General features: G+C 39.6%; 1 protein-coding gene across 1 annotated transcript; it reads right to left on the bottom strand.

Annotated features, from left to right (window-relative positions):
* Positions 1 to 747: 747 nt before the first annotated feature.
* mbtps2 (membrane-bound transcription factor peptidase, site 2) lies at positions 748 to 15,505 on the bottom strand. The gene is made up of 11 exons (XM_073488697.1): positions 15,202 to 15,505; positions 13,560 to 13,708; positions 12,551 to 12,689; positions 11,728 to 11,831; positions 10,551 to 10,678; positions 7,500 to 7,618; positions 6,880 to 7,060; positions 5,592 to 5,698; positions 4,344 to 4,542; positions 3,792 to 3,867; positions 748 to 2,599 (listed from the first exon to the last, which is right to left on the bottom strand). The coding sequence occupies exons 1-11, from the start codon at positions 15,274 to 15,276 to the stop codon at positions 2,377 to 2,379; spliced, it is 1,500 nt and encodes a 499-aa protein (XP_073344798.1). The 5' UTR covers positions 15,277 to 15,505; the 3' UTR covers positions 748 to 2,376.
* Between the last annotated feature and the right edge of the window lie 1,822 nt (positions 15,506 to 17,327).

Below are 17,327 nucleotides of genomic sequence, written 5' to 3'. Positions count from 1 at the left end.
CAAGTTTTTTTATTTTACTACATAGCTTCAATATAAAAGCTCACATTTATGCAAAGATTAAATAAAAAAAAATGAATGCAGACTTCTTCCATTATCACATATAAAGTTAAGGGGAACTTCTACATTAACATAAAGTGTTTTCAGGTGTTTAATATTCAGCTATTATACACAAGAGTTATGCATTTCAAATGGGTTATTCTGTCTCCTGAGATAAATCACACATCCAGTCATTTAATTTATTCATATTGACTCAACATGACAGAAAAATGTTCCCTATTACATTGAATTAGATGCAAAAACATGTATTTAAAGTACTTAAAGTCACAGTTCTAGGGCTAATTAACAACATTTGATATGTCATTGATTATATCTTCCCCCTTGAAAGACATATTTTACATCATGATAACAGTAACAGTGTGAATCCTCTTTCTGTTTGCAGGCTCGCCTGCTCGAGCCGCCCTTTAAGGAACAAAGAATGTATTTTGTATTGAACTGAGCTGAGGTGTGACTGTTTGCCTAACAACATGTGTTACTGTTGATCTGTCCAGGATGTATCCTATGTCTTGGGCAACGTGAGCTGGGATAGGTATGTGCAGCAAAGTTGTTCCAGAAAATCCCCAGTGACCTTTTCAGTCCCGCCTGTTACTGTAGGTGAGGTCGTTTTCTGCTCCAGTGCCTCAACAATACTGAAATATGACGATTCAGTTAATGAGACAAGAACAAAGTGTTTTATTAAGAGCTCTTCAATTAAATTAGACCTTTTATTCCACAGTTTTGACAAAACCACAGACAGTGACAGGCCGAGAGAAATAAAAATGAAATTTACACTTTGAGAAAAGGTGAGAAAACGTTTCATTTTCTCACTACAATACCCGAGGAAGAGAAAAGACACTTGACTTGACTGAATAATGTGCAGGACACCGACCGAGGCAGTTTCTCTTTAAACGTGAATGTTAGGTAGGTAGTTTTTCCAACGTAGATGTGGAGTAGAAGATCAAAGTATTGCCATGCGTTTGCTGATAAATTGAAGGCTTATTTTTAGTCCAAACATGGCTTGGATTCATTTTGTTCCCTCTGCAACAAGACAAAAGCCAACACAGACACAAAACCTGACCGTTGATCCATCAAACCCTTTAAAATGCTTTATCTCCAACTTCAAACACAAACACAGTAGTACGGAGGACCACGTCTCGGAAATCAAGAATCAAGTAGTTATACGATTCAAAAAATACATTAAAATGCACCAAAAATACTATTAAAAATAAATGTAGGCATTAATTTATTCATAAAATGTGACATATATTGATATTTGTGTAAATTTGCTTCTGTATTTAATTCCCTTATTTACTTACTTTTCCATTTTATTTATTAATTTATTGATGATTTATTGTTTAAGTATTGAGCCTGAGAGTTGATCCATCTACTCTGATGTCGATCAACCAATAGGCGACTTTGAATGACAGCCCCATCGTTTCCATAATGAAGCAGGAATGTTAAAAGAAAGTGAGGAAATAAATATGTTTTGGGAAATAAATAAAAGGGATAAACACAAACAAACACTTTTGTTTTACGACTGTAATGCAGAAAAAGTTGCTCCAAGTTATTTTTAATTATTAAATTCCCGCAAAGTTTACTGTTACAGTGCACTGACGTCATTTTTGACGATAAAGTTTATGGTTTACCTGTAAAATATCCTGCCTGTGTTACATTTCTGTGTTTTATAACCACATTAAAAGGGATTTGCCGAAAAAATTGTGTGTATATCTGCCGATATATCAATATTGAAATATTGAAAGAGTCTTTTGGCCTATAAAAATAACACATAATTAATAAATACACAAATATACAGTTAAAAATGAATACATTAATAAATAAAATGGGAATTTTTGTCACATTTTACAACTTAATTTTTTTCAATAATTTTTCTTTGTGCATTTAATTTAATTTTTATTTATCGAGTCATTTATTCAGTTGTGTGTTTACTTTTGGTGTTGGCAGTCTCGGTCCTCCGTATGTTACAGGTATTAAGATTTGTAAAGATTGTGCAGTCTTTGTAAACAGTCACATGGGACGGTGCTTTACAGCAAGTGCATTCTTGTATATCGTATATGTGCTTTTGTGTGTACGGTGGCAACAAGGTGCAAGTCAGTCGTTTATTTATTTTTTTCCCTGTTGGTCCAGTAAAGCCTTAAAAGCAGAGTAACATTCTGCTCAACAGTTTCCAGAAACAGGGCAGCACTTCTGGGTAATGTAGTCCTTTTTTTCCTGCATGTTCACAGTTTAGTGGTCCACGCGTGTCAGACAGAGAACGACTCTCGGTCCACACGAGGATTTATTCATTCAGTGTTTTGTTTCCGGAGCGGCGAAGCGCTGAGGCTACCGCGCCGTGACCATCCACAGCCCCAGAGCCACGTTAGCTGCCAGCAGGGCGCTGCCGGCCAGCAGCAGGAAGAAACCAATCAGCTCGCGCTTCTGTCGGTCCGTTACCACAGTGACGAGCGTGGCCTCCAGCAGGGCATTCAGCATCCACTGACCGTCGAGAGCGAAGCACGGCACTGAGTTTACTACTGCCAACGCCCCGGAGAGGGACACCACATATCTGAGAGGCCGGAGGTTAAAGACAATATTGATTACACACATCACACACACGCACTTTACTGATCACCCATCGAGTTACAGCTCATTCACACACATTTTCTGCTTTTATATTGATATCAACATTGCAATTATTACTTTACCATCACTTTATGTAGTCTTGTTAGTTTCTGTGTGTATATTTTGTGTTTTCTATAACTTTACCGCCTCCTCCTGCACTGTTTATTATTTCCTATCCTTGTTACCACCGCCATGAGATCAGTTTTCACCCATGTTCGTTTGTTTGTTGATTTGTTTGTTGGTTTGTCTACAGGATTACACAAAAACTGCAGTCCAAGAATTTATCTTCTTTAACATTGTTTACTGTGTGTTTTGTCTGCAAACAAAAAACTCTCAAAATACAAGTATAGGGAGGTGGAGAGAGAGAAAGAGACTGTAAAAAAAAAAGTGTACAAATGAACGACTACCATCAACGACTAGTAAAAAGACAACAGATGTACTCATTAACAAAATGCACTAAGCCGAGCATCTTCTCTGGATTAATCAGACGATGATATCGTGTTAATATACAATGTAATATAAATATTATTCACACAATATCAATATTTAATTTTTTAATATCATGTTCATCGTGAATATCGTGATACTGCGACGCCCCGCAGTAAAAAAGTATTGAAGCTATAAAAAACAGATTTTCAACCCAAGGCTTTGCCTTAAGTGACTTTTTCTGTATCAGCACTGTTTTTCTATTTATCGATCACAAAATCCCCAAATCTCGTGGGGCCCACCCGAACGTTTAATCACAACTCTAACCCCGTCACTGATGCAACGTAAGACATGTGCCCCTGTTGTGTCAAAGTCGCTCTCCTGTTAGTGTTGTGTCTCATGCAGTGCCGCCCGCTAACCTTTAACTACACCACAGGACGCAGGTGAAGGTCAGTATAGTTCCCATATCAAATTGTCAACACAACACCAGAAAACAAACAGGTCGGACCAACGAAGACAAACACAAATTAAAAGCTTGTTTCGTCAGTTCTGATCACTAGTTGAGTGTAAATATTAAATCATGAATATTTTATGTTAGTTTCATCTCAGCTCACTCGTTGGGTTGATGCCTGCACCTTTGGGAATCATTGATTTTGACAGCAGTGCTTCGTCAGCTAAGGACACACAGTCTTTTAACCATGAAAGGATACTTGCAGAAGGTCTCTAAGAAGATGGGCAGATCCAGGTGGAGGAAACCAAAACGGGGCACGAAGTTGGTGATACTCACTGGGAGAGAAAACAAAATGCGGGAGGTGTCAGAGTCGCACTGCAGGGATTTATACAAACACTGTGTGGTTGCGGAGTTCATCATTATAGAGAGATAACACTTTTGCAACTGTCTGAATCAGCAGCAGACACGATGACAAGCATCTTCCTGCATATTTACTGTGCGTCAATGAGGACTGGAGAGTCAGCTCGATGTCGACACTGTAAACAGTAATTATATGAATAATACAGACACAAGACGTCTTCCAGAGGGGAGCTACGCTGCAGCTCACTGAAATTATAAGCAGTTTTTGCTTCAATATTTACAAAAAAAGAAATAATAAGAACATTATTTCTGACTTTATAGGAAAAATTAAGATACTTTTACAATCATTCAGTTATTTTGTGCATCAAATTTACCTGGAAACACCTGATAACTTTTCAAAAACAACACTAAACAGTGAGATGAACACAGAAGCACGACATCCCGTACGTACCAGAGTACTGAAGGTGAGGCGGATAACCCACAAACAGCATGTGTGTGTTGGGCGGGTGCGTGACGCGGATGAAGCGAGTCTGGTTCTCCAGAGACGGCGTGACGCAAACGCTGGGAGCGTTGGAGTGTGCGGCGCAGTCGGCGTCGCCACGACACACTCGCGTCCCCGTCACCATCTTACGCACCGGCATGCAGGCGTACTGCAGGAGACAAGGTCACAGAGGGAAGGAAAGTGAGTAACAGGAAGGAGTTTATAGTTTTAGACTTTATCTGAAGTTGGCTGTCTTCTTTTTTGCTTTCTTGTCCGTCTCGTTGTTCCCTGACGATGTGCGCCATCTTGTTTTCTTTTTCGTGTATCTTCATTCATGATAAACAACTTTTAATGTCACACTTCTTATTCTTGTGTCCAATTGTGACGTTGGTTATCTTGCTGGCTGTCTTTTTCTACGACCCTGAGCTGTTAATTTGCAGCCAACATACAGGAGGAGTCATAGGAACGAAATAAAAACTAATAAAGCTGTAAAAGAATAATAAAATAAATGAGCCAATATAAAGAGAAATAAATAAAAATACATAATTAAATAAGAAATGTGGAGATTTTAGGAGAAATTAATTAATAATAAATAAAAAGCGAAAAGCAAAAGAAAGAGAAAAAATATTTTATTGTATTTTCAATGTAAAATATAAATAACCATGTTTTTAGAATACATTACCAAACAGAAATAAATAAATAAATGCAAAAATAAAGGGAAATGCATTCATTTATTATTTTGTTATTTGTCTTCATATTTCAACAATTTTTATTTTATTTATTTATTTTTATATTTCATAACTTTCTCATTTACTTACTTTGTTTTTTTCTGTATATTTCCACATTCGTGTCCTTATTCTTGTACAAATTTATTATTTATTTATGGCACTCCTTTGCCTCCATAGACCCGAGTATGATGAGCAAAACATCAGTAAAACAAGGAGTACGTGTGCATTAAACTCATGTAGCTGCAAAACTAAGCAGCTCAAAAATAGAAATAAAAGGAAGTGAATGGAATAAAGGAAGAAGAAATATAAAAATGCTCGACGGTCTAAAAGGGTTGGAAAACTGCTCACATGCTGGAGCAGTCATTAAAAGTCCCAGCCGGCCTGTTACTGTGTCTGTGTTTGTATTCGTGTGTGTGTGTGTGTGTGTGTGTGTGTGTGTGTGTGTGTGTGTGTGTGTGTGTGTGTGTGTGTGTGTGTGTGTGTGTGTCACCTCTCTCTCTCTGCTGTTCCTGCCCTGTGGTTTGATGTAGGAGAAGCAGAGGTCTGTCAGGCTGTTGTTGCTGCAGCAGTCCATCGTTCCGTCCAGACGCTTGAAAGCTTGAAAGACAAATAAAAAGGACAGAGAGTCACTGGGTGATTAGATTTTCTGTGTCAGGCTGGAACAAAGAGTCTCACAAAAACAACTCGTGTCACATCGGACACATGGAGATGGATGACGCTGAGGTTTAAATCGTTTGACTCTCAGTTGGTGAATCTACTCGCGTGATTAGACAAGAACAGCATATCAGACACTTTATGACATAATGGAGACACTTCCTGCCGACTCCTCGTACGTCACCGGGACCTCCGGCTGTGGAAACGTTAATAAAATGATATTAATTTAGTTCTCGCTGTGGTGAAAGTGTTTTTCTGTGTGAAGCTTTACGTGGTGAGGTAATGGAGGGAAGATGAGAAATTCTGTCTTTAATTTAGTTCAGTAAAATATATAATTTCTACCACTCGGGGTCTTGGAAACATTCAGGATAATGCAGGCACACAAATCAACAATATATAAAACAATGGTCTGGTCGTTTAAGACAATTTCATGCAGAAATTATACGTATTATACCTTTAGGATCAAATTAAATCCTTTTTCTTCTTATTCCTTAATATTCAAATTATTCTTAATGATTAATTGTTTGGTTCAAGGTGATTTATTTGTCATTATATAAACACATAACAACATGGAAGTTTATGAAGTTTGGTGTATTAAATGTTAAAAAATATTGAATAAATTATAAAAAATGGCCACGATGATGCCTTTGGTTTGCTTGTTTTCACATACCAACTGACTAAAACCTAAATATATTCAACTGATTGATTCAAACTTTCCAGACTTAAAACATACCAGATAATAATAATAATAATAACAATAATAATAATAATTAGTCTGATGTGTCACTGGAATATTTACAGAGCACAGAGAAGCAACAGGAGCTCTGATTGGCCAGCTGTTGCTCTCACCTCAAACATCCATAACTCCAGTTAACAGCTGGCCAATCACAGCTCCTGTTGCAGCTCTGTGGGTTTGACCTGATTTCATTTTAAGGCGATAACAAATTAAATGTTGAAGCAGTTTTTAATGAATTAATCAATGAAACGTCTCAATTTATGAGCTGATTATAACACAACTGGACTCCAGACGCACACGGCTGAGTCTTTACTGAACTACACTTAGAAAACAATCAGCCACTACAGTCCGACCGGTCCTTTGTGTGTCGTCAATAAAGCACCCTCACCTCGTCCGTGGGCCCAGCTGGGCTGCAGGCTGGACACGGGGACGCAGTAACCCGTCTGTGGGGCGTGAGACAGGCGAGACAGGCAGCTGCTCCAGTCCTCCACCCCCCAGACCGGACAGTCCTCCAGCCCCGTCACTATGTCCCCGACTGACAGACCCCGGGGACCGTCGGCCGCTGAGCCCTGCTCCAAAGACAAAGATATTAGAGACAAAGATATTTAAAACAAAAAATTGGTCTAATGCAAGACCAATTGCATGAGTTCAGACCAAACTACTCCAGCGGCCGACTGTAGCTGATTTACTACGACGATGTGACGAATCATTTCCTGCCCTGTCAAACCAGAGCGGATTAATAAAGTTATTATTTATCGTGACATTGGAAAAAATGCTGCAGTGACTTCCATAATGACACACAAGTGTTTACACCCATCACAGATTATTACATTTTGTTGCATGAAGGTCAATCTGAAAATAAAATGTTCCTCCACAAACACATAAAGTACGGCGGAACAATATGCAAAACAACCTCACACTGAGATTATTTGAATAATGCCCTTGGCGGTGATTGTAATGATTTTAAGATTAGTAGTTCAGCCGGACGTAAACACCTGCTGCACTCACCTGGACGACCTCGGTCACCAGCGCCCCGGCACCGGTGTAGTAAACAGGAAACAGCAGGATGGGCAGCAGGAAGAGGAACGCCAACGCCGCCACACACAGAACGAAGTTGTGCCACACGCCTACAGAGAGGAAACACAAACATTACTTCATTTTACATTTTACTAATTTAGTTTACGCTCATGATCTGAAATTAACTTAATGAACTTTTAAAGACTTTTTAAGACAATAATTTGGGTGAAATAAAAACACTTACACTTATTGTTCAGTGAGTATTAAAGTGGGACTGATGCTTATCTAGTCCGTACACCCTCAATAGATCAGCCAGTACGTTAAGAATACGTACGAAAAATATTAATTCATGTCATTAAATGCACCTCGAATACAAAAAACTAAATGTTACATTAATTATTTCTATAAAATATGACATAAATTGGTATTTCTGTTTTAATCTGCTTCTGTATTAATTCACCTTTTTTGTATTTGCCACTTAATTTTCCATTTTATTTAGTACATGTATTCACTTCTTAATGTATTTATCATTTCTGTATTATTTTATCTTTGCATTTTTCTCTGTACTTATTTATTTCTTTTTACATTTCACATCATGTTTCCTACCTACTGCTGTAACATATGACAGCTACAGGCACAGTTATTTATGAAGCCTTGTGGTGTCACGATGCTCCGGTATTGACAATAACTGTGATATTAAAATAAAACACTGATATGGTGATTATAATACATCCCCACTTAAATCATTTCTGAAGTGTAATTGTTTTTCTTTATGTTTTTGTGCGTGATGGTTACAGACTCTCTCCGCCTCCCTACACTAATAGTTTGAGTGTAAATAATTTGCCAAAAAAAGAGACAAAACAAACAATAAACAAAGTTAAAGATGAGTTTGACTGAGCTTTATTTTTTCTATTAAATATCGACTTCATGAAAGCGCCAAACAAAGGCTTCGAATGTCACAAATATAACTTTAAAAACTTCATGACGCTTCCAAACATGTGAGACTGAATCAACTGAAACAACCTTGTTTTCCACATGTAGTACGACTGTAGGATGTCGTGGCAGAGCAGAAACCACCGCTGACTAAATATAACCCTCTATACCATCCGTCTCACAAAACCACATGAGGAAAAATGTCTCATTGCCTGATGAGGCCACGGCTCAACTTTTAGCTCTTATTTTTCCTGAAACTTAAAAAAAAAAACAAGCAGCCATCAGTCAAACGTGACGACAGCAGCATCAAGAGACAGAAACATGAAGTCTCTGAGAAGAGGAAAATGAATAGCTGAAGGTTTGAGGAACTCTTTTCTCTTGGGAAAAAATGTAACGTCTGAAAAGTGTCCCATTACTGGTTACTACATCCAAATTAAAGTGAAATAGTCTCTAATTTTAGGCCTAACGGGTGCATATATTTCCCATTCTGACTTCGTACAGTAAACAAACTATTAAAGTTGCAACACTTCCCTCTCCAGGAATAAATAATAAACATGTTATGTGCGAGAAACCTGCTGCGATCTCCACTGTGGAGCGAGAGAGACGCAGATAAATAAACACAGCATGCTCTTATGTCACCTCTCCCCTGATGGGAACAGCATCCCTCCCTCTCTGGTTTGTCACAGAAGTTGATTGGACGTCTCAGTTCGCTGCCTTCAGTCGCCCACTCCCGTAATTTTCTTGTCACATTGAGAAGAAGAGGGATTTTTTTAACCTGGCCAAAGATACTGTATATGTTGTTTTTTTTACAGCAGCTCTTCACTGCCCTCCAAAGGCTCCCAGAGGAAGTACCGTTCAGTGTTTGTTCATGCTCTCACACACTTTGACAGCTGATGAACACATTAGTACGTGTCGGGAGTTTAGCCACCAAATCGTCCTGACGTCCACTCCCCCTGTTTTTGGAGGATTAGCCCTGCAAGGAGCAGGAAGCACTGAACTCCTTCATAGCCGTTTCCCAGCTTCTCATCAACAGGAACATTAATAGACCAAAATTAGCAGCTTAATGAAGATTTTTTTTAACTGTTTTTTAATATCTTTTACTTTAGTCTCTCTTCAAACTCAACTCCTACTGAACGATGTCTGAGTGCTGCTTGAACGGAGACGGAAAGAAGACTATTTCCGCGCCGATGCCCCCCAGACGGGCAAAAATGAGCGTGTCCACCTGAGTGTTGCGTTTAAAAACATGAATACTGAAGAGTCATTTGACCTGGGAGCGTTTGCCCATCGTACCTTTTCCCACTGAAGGCAGAGCCAGATGTTAGTTGTGGGTTTTGTTGTCACGTGTGAAACATTAGCTTACTGGTCTCTGGTTAGCACAAAATAAGTATGGAAGAAGTGGATATCATCAACTGATTGCAAAAGTAGACCATTGAACGTCATTAGCAACAGTAAAACTGACAGAAATCAGTAAAAAGCAGAAACACCAACTTAAATTATCTTTAGGAATCTTTTGCTTTTTGATCTGATGTCTACGCAGCATGTTGCTTCTTGTCAGGGTTCACTTTATGACACCGTTACACAAAACCTCAGCACATAAACGCTAAATTTGCACCTGCTGTGATTAATTAATTCCTCTGTAATCAGACAGAGAAAGAAGAAACCGTCCCTTTTCTCGAACTGATCTTTTACCACTTGAGTGTTGACTTTACATAACATTGTTTTCAGCAGTAACTTATATCATGAAGTTTTTCTCTGCTGCCCTCTCGACCGCTTTCTCGTCAAAAACGGCAACATTCTTCTTGCACGGACCGCACTGAAAATAATCAGGCTTAAACTGGCTCCCTACGGTGGCTCGTAGGAGACATCAGTCACATTCATGCGTGAATAACTGCCGGCTCCACCATCAATTCATTAAAATCTAATTTTCTTAATTGCGGAGTGAAATGATTTGATGTGAAGCAGCTGTCTGGTGTTCAGATATAAAAGACCTCAGGGTGACCTTTACTGGCAAAACACAAACCAGTATTTAACAAAAAAAATGCTTGAAATAACTGTGATTAATAGCTGTGATTACATTAGCCGGCAAAATAATCAGGATTATGATCTTACCTGCGCAGAAGATGCGGAGCTGCTGAGTGGGTGAAATGAGGTTGAGGTGCGTGGTGAAGAGGTCCACGAACGCCCCGGGATAAACCACGAACACAAACATGCCGAAGCCGTTCACTCTCACCTGCTCCCTGCCAGGAGTACAAAAGTATGACACGTTCAAAGAGGTCAGAGAAAGAGATATTAAAAACTTATTTTCTCTATCAGCTTCTTACTACATGAACACATCATGCTCTGTGCTGCAGGAGTGAGTCCTCAAACCCAGAAATCAGTTTGCATTTTTGCACATCCGGTTCCCTCGTCTCAAAGTCAATTAGTTTTTTTAATAGATTTTTTCGGTTGAGCGCCTGAAATAAGGTCTGTGGTTACCACAGGCTTAAGAGATTTTCACATTTTGCTCTACGGCATAAAATACGTCATTAAATGTCCCACAATTCAATGATTAAGCACCTACATGTCTTAAAAACGGTGGTTGCTAACAAGTGTCTAAATGAGACGACAGACGTTGTCACGGGCATTAAACATCACCTACTCACTAGTCTGACTTTCGTTACAAACTGTTCTAACTCTAACTTTACAACTTGTACATTGATCAATTCATAGTTAAGTGTATATAGTAGGCTAAAAATGTAGTAAGACACTTAGTGGTGGGGACGTTGAAGTCATGTGTGAACTGTTTAAGGGCCCCAACCAAAGATTATTCTCATTGTGGATTAATTAATTAATTAATTAATTAATCCGTTGTTTGGTCAGAAAATGGTGAAAAATGTCATTTAAGAAGCTGGAGTCAGAGAAGATTGAGTTATTTTTCTTAAAAAAAGTACTCTATACGCTGCACTCTTCTGACTGGTGTGTAGTGTGTAGTGTAGTTAATGTTTCAGAGAGAGTAGAGAGACTTTTTGGCCACTCAAACTCAGATAAAACACCTGTGTTTCTTTCTTCCCGCCCTTAAAGCTGTATGTTATAAAACTGGTCAGATATTAAATCAATCGATACTGAGCACTTATTGTAAGGTTAATAAAGAACGAACAGGAGCCTTTAACCTCCTTGTGTCTCTACATGAGCTCACATTGGTCACCTCCCATTTTTCCCCTGTCTGAATAGCCATTGGATGCTCTTCGCTCTGCAGGTTGTCATGGTAACAGATGTGTGTGTTATGGCAACGTGCGTTTTGTCTCACCTCAATGCTGCCACGGCGTGGCCCAGCTCATGTATAACTCCGCTGAGCAGCAGCGCGATGAAGAAGTAGGCCAGCTGACTGGTGGGCAGATTGACACCGGGGACCTGAAGATGAAAAAAGAAGAAGAGCAACCACTGAAACAGAAACACAACAGGGTGTGAAATCAACTTGTATCTTTCATATTTTAACCCTTTTTTAGGTGGTAATGTCGTTAAACTGTGGTGTAATAAATCTGTACCTCACATTTCTCACTGAGAAGTATCCAAACCTCCTCCCTGCTCTTTTCTTTGTTTCCCTCTCCGTGTTAATTGCTTCATGTTCTGCTGAGGCTGTGCTTTTCTGTGTGGTCCGTTTGCTGTGTGATGCATTTTGTGCCGCTCGGGGCTGAATACGCAGTTATAAATGGCCTCCTAATAGCTTCCCATGAATCACCTGCAGTGGTCCGCTGGGGATAGCGCTCACATTAATGCACGGCGATGTGACACCTCAATGAATAAAAAAAGGAACAGGAGAAAAATGCTAAATAAGAGCCCTTCTCATAATGAGGGGCGTTTGTTGACCCTCATTTGAATAACACAGGCTTTGTGTGAACTTTCAAGGACATTTATGCTCCGAACTCGATTTAATCTCCGACCCTGTGTAACAACAAGAGATACACAACGCTTTTAATCTAATTTAAGTGAATACTACTGTCCTACTACTTGAGGACACTGAAACTTGGAGAAAAATCATCCATTTTCTGCATACTGTGTTTAAATTTTAATTCCCCCTGGTGTGAATTACTTATAAAAGCTCACACATGTCCAGTTCAGTGTGTACATACCACCACCTGCAGGGCCTGCTGACCTCCCATCCGAGGGTTGTCCGTGGTCATCTGCGCGAGCGTCTGCTGCAGCGTCTTGACAAGCAGCACCACCGATCCCAGCATGGCGACTATACCGAACACCAGACCACTGCTGAACCTGGGAGATATCGCGTCGATACAACAGAGAAATCATTTCAAGCGAAGCAATTTGGCTGCACAGTGTGAAAGCTGAACTGTGGTTCAAGGATAGATCAAGATTTTGGACGACTTGCCCACTTGTCCATTAGGTAATGAGAACGGACCCACAAAAAATCATCGCTTCAGCAAACATTATGTTGAGTGATGGCTGAACACTGACGTATTTGTCATAGTTGAGTGCTGAGTGATATTTCAACAAGTGTAATTTTAACTTTTTACAACTGGGAACCAATCAAATAATGCCAGTACAGGTACTTTTGGCACCGATACTGGGTCCAAAGTAATATTTACATCACTATTTTGTTTATTTTAACAGAGAAAGTCATGTTTTTTGTCATGACTGTGAACAAAATACATCTGAAGAGTACTATAAGTAGCCTCAGATGAATAAAACAAACGTTAAGCTAATATTTAATATCCTGAAAGTGTGGACACGTTGATATTTGGCACATTAATATGAAACAAAATAATAAAACATCAACAAAGGCGGGCTGTACCAAAAAATCGTGTACAAAATGTTTTTAAAAATGTCAAAAAATGATCAAAAAAATCTATGTATAGGTCAGTCACTTGCTTACATATGATATTTTTGTATTTTTGTCTTAAGACTAACCACTGTTTAAGCCTATAGCTTCTTGACATCTCCTGTTTTATTTAAATTCTGTTTGTATGAGAAGATAATAATAAAAACAAACTCCAATAGCTTCAGTTGACCAAGTGCATTTACCTTTAAGAGCAGGATCATGAAGGCTGAGTGAGGAAAGTACAGAAATGATGCAGGAACAGCATACATGGTTACTTAGTTAATTAATATAACATTAGTCCTCACCACAGGTAGAGGGCTCGGGGGTTGATGCGGGCGCAGTACGCAAACAGTCGGTTGAACATGGTGGTCTGCCATCTCAAGTGGAAAGGAGACAACATTAGCCCTCGACTCGCCAGCCATGACTCGTAGCTGATCCGATGTGTCGCTGATGTCTGCGGGAGACAATGGAAGAGTGTAGGCCCGTCATATCCCTTGATAATTTAGCGAGCTGCGAGTGACACGCAAACAGCCAATCACTTAACAGATGTGTAGTTCAGTTGCACCATCACCGTGTGACAGACCACAACAGATGAGCATGTCAGAGGTGTTATTATGGATCCCAAAACAGTGCAGACAAGCTCTACTCCGCCTGTCAAACTGTTATATCACACAGTGGCTGCGGCAATGTCTGCTTTTCTTGCGGTCTGCTGCGGCGGCCTGCAAGCTGCAGCATCGTCAGCGAACACAATGACCCCTTCGGCCTCTTTCCCCGTCTTCTGCTGCTCGTTTCAGTGTCCGCCAAAGTGTCTCCGGGCTCGTAAGGTAGAGCAAACATGCCTATGAGCCCAGAGACATCGCAGCTGCGAAAGCCATCTCCATTTTCTTTTGAGTCAACTGTCATACTTGACCAAACACTAACTTGTAGACTAACAGGTCATTGCCCATTACTCAATACAAAATTAATTGCGGAGACCTGGCTGAGTCAGGGCCTTTCTGTGCAGAGTTTTCATGTTCTCCCCCGGGCTTCCTCCCACAGTCCAAAGACATGCAAAAAAGTTAGGTTAATCAGTTACTCTAAATTGTCCATAGGTGTACATGTGAGCGTGGATGGCTGTTTGTCTCTATATGTCAGCCCTGTGATGAACTGGCGACTTATCCAGGGTGCACCCTGCTGTCAGTACCCTGGGATCAGCTACAGCCTCCCAGTGACCCTGAAAAGAATAAGTGGTTTCAGATAATGGATGGATGCGTAGATTTATACTATAGTCTTCAAAATGTTTTCGATGGATGGCTGGGGGTGGGGGTAGGGGTGTGACCTCAGTATTTCTAAAATCCTGGCTACGGCCCTGGTTTGGACTCTAACCAGGTGAATGTTTAATATAGTAATTACTGTGGTAAACGTTTAATGGGAACATGATGTTGATCTTTCACAAGTGATATTTTGTTTCTTTTTATTTATTTATTTTGCCATGAAAGACAATGTCACTACCTGGACAGTTAAGCTAGGCTAATTATACTTCTTTGAATCCAATATCTTTAGCTAACTTTAATTTATTTTACATCATAACTAGTTTTTATCTTATTTCTTATCCAATACTGTTGCACAGTTTCACACCTACTACTACTAAGGTCTTTTACAGATGTGTTAAGCTAGCTACACAGCTAAACACGTCCTGTGGTGTTTAGCTGTGTAGCTAGCTATAGTTTTGTGCCTCTCATTTCAGTGCACAGTGGTCACCTACACTGTTATTGTGGTGAACCATAACAACAGCAGGAAAAAGTGGGAGTTACAGCCTCCATCAACACGTCGTGAGGTTGTTGTGGTGTCCTGAGCTAACTGCTAGCTAGCTCTTTGTGCCTCTGCTAACGTTCATGTATCCCTACGTGTTAGCCGATGTCTGACTGAACACCAAGTGAAAAGATATATATACATATATATATTTACCCTGAGCAGTGTGTCGGCGAGATAGACAGCACACCAGGCTGCCATCACACACACCAGAAGAGGCACAGGGATCATAGTGCTGCATCAACAGACCCTCCGGGGACAGGATGAAGCTAACTGCGCCGCCTCCATCACTCCGTCCGCCCGCTGTTTATCTCGCAGCTAACCGCAGGTGCAACACACGAGCAGCGCTATAATAATGACACGCTTTCTGTATAATATGAAGGGATGACGGGTTTGTTTCAGAGACGCTGTGGATGGAAAGAATCGTCAGCACTGTGCGACAAACTTCCGGGTTGCTCTTCTTCGTCGGCTTTATTTAAGGTCAGCCAAACGGAGCACTGCCGCCGCCACCTGGTGAACCTGAGAACTGCACTCATTTGGCTGGCTCAGAAAATGTTTTAAAGTTTTTAATTTATTTACTTATTTACTCAAGCAGTCAGATAAAATACATAAAAATATATTAGATATATTTTTATAATTTCAATTTCAAAAAGCTTTATTAGCACAGGAAAGATGTTTACATTGTCAAACAGGTGAAAGAAACAATAACAAAGGAAAAAAATGTACATTGCCAAATATAAGTGTAAAATAAAAAAAAGTATGTTGCCAAATATAAGTGTAAAATATAACATAAAAAATGTGTATTGCCAAATATAAGTTAAAAAATAAAGAATACATTTTTTTTATTGCCAAATATAAGTGTAAAATAAAAATAAAAAATATATATTGCCAAATATAAGTGTAAAATAAAACATAAATAATGTATGTTGCCAAATATAAGTGTAAAATAAAAAACACAAAAATATACATAAACAGAAGAAATGTTGTTTTGTTCTTAGAAATATGTGCAGCCTATACGCCAGACATAACAATTTGCATTAATGCTTTCCCATTTAATAAATACAAATTCACATTGATGTTATTAATCAGGCATAATCTGCTACACCAGAGCTGTCAAGTATGCTGCGTTCAAGTGCTATGGGAAATGTGATAACTACGAGTTGAAAGCTGAATCATTTGAAAATTTTGTTGTTCTTCTTCTGCAATATTATGTCCTCCGTGATGCATTTGATATAAAGCACGATCATCAGAGTGCAATCCAAATATAAAATACAAGAATGCTAAGTTGATGTATTTGCCTTTGTGGGGAGATATCTCTCTGGGCTGTGCATTCAAAATGCCAAGTTTGGTAACGTTACATTACATTAAATGGCATTTTAGTGGTCGTGTGAAGCTGTGAAGACGATGCTCGTACAAAATGTACAAGAAGAAAATCGCCTAAGTAAAAAGGAGAATCTGAGACACAGAGTGTGAGGGAAATAGTTAAAATATAGGAACCAAATTTATAAAATAAGAAAGAGAGAAATCTTTGCAACAGGACTTCCAGTGAGCACATTAAAGCAGCACCAGCCCCGTAAATGGAGCACTGAGAAATCGATTGCGGCTCGCAGAGCTACTTTAGATGAGCTGCGGCCATAAAAAATGAAAGTGTGAGTCTGGATATTGGATTTCCTCCTGCCGGAAAGGTCAGGAAAGTAAATGGACACCAATAAATGTCGATGGTCTGACTCAGATGCAACAAGGAAACAAGCTCCCAGTCTGACTCATTAAGCCATAAATGTGGCCGAGGGAACATAAAAGTACTTGTGGCTGAAGCCTTGTGTGAGGATGCTTCTCACGTCGATATCGCCACAAATTCAGAGCCTCCAGCCTCTCAGCATAATGTTTTATTTCAGTCATGTGAAGGAAGATTAGATGAGACACCAAAACCAAGCTACCCATTGTCCGTCAATCAGGCAAACGCTCACAACAAAAGTGAAATATTTGTGTCTGTTCTCTGGTGCTGTGACAACATGAGCAGCTCGAGCAGACAGACAGGACAGATGCCCTGATCTACATACGGCCTTCATCCTGCCAACTAAAAAGCTGCTTGTGAGCAAGAGTAATGACGTGTTAGACAGTGAAAAGTATTATCTGTTCGCTCATCACACATCAGAGGGAGGGCCCGTCGGTCAGCTGACTTCATTCATCACTTTTCTGACTGAGATATCCAAAACTAAAGCTTAACTGAAGTCTTACAAACACAAATTGCAAAAAGAAACTGGTTAAAATGGCCTCAGGGA

The sequence above is a fragment of the Pagrus major genome, chromosome 19 (genome assembly GCF_040436345.1).
Source record: "Pagrus major chromosome 19, Pma_NU_1.0".
NCBI lineage: Eukaryota > Metazoa > Chordata > Actinopteri > Spariformes > Sparidae > Pagrus > Pagrus major.
This window is presented reverse-complemented; position numbering and strand designations above follow the sequence as displayed.

Coding starts and splice junctions, on each gene's coding strand:
- mbtps2 (XM_073488697.1), bottom strand. CDS start 15,276: ATGATCCCTGTGCCTCTTCTGGTGTGTGTGATGGCAGCCTGGTGTGCT. Junction 11,832..12,550: donor AGCAGGCCCTGCAGGTGGTG/GTATGTACACAC, acceptor TTTCATCTTCAG/GTCCCCGGTGTCAATCTGCC. Junction 10,679..11,727: donor CACGCCGTGGCAGCATTGAG/GTGAGACAAAAC, acceptor TACTCCTGGCAG/GGAGCAGGTGAGAGTGAACG.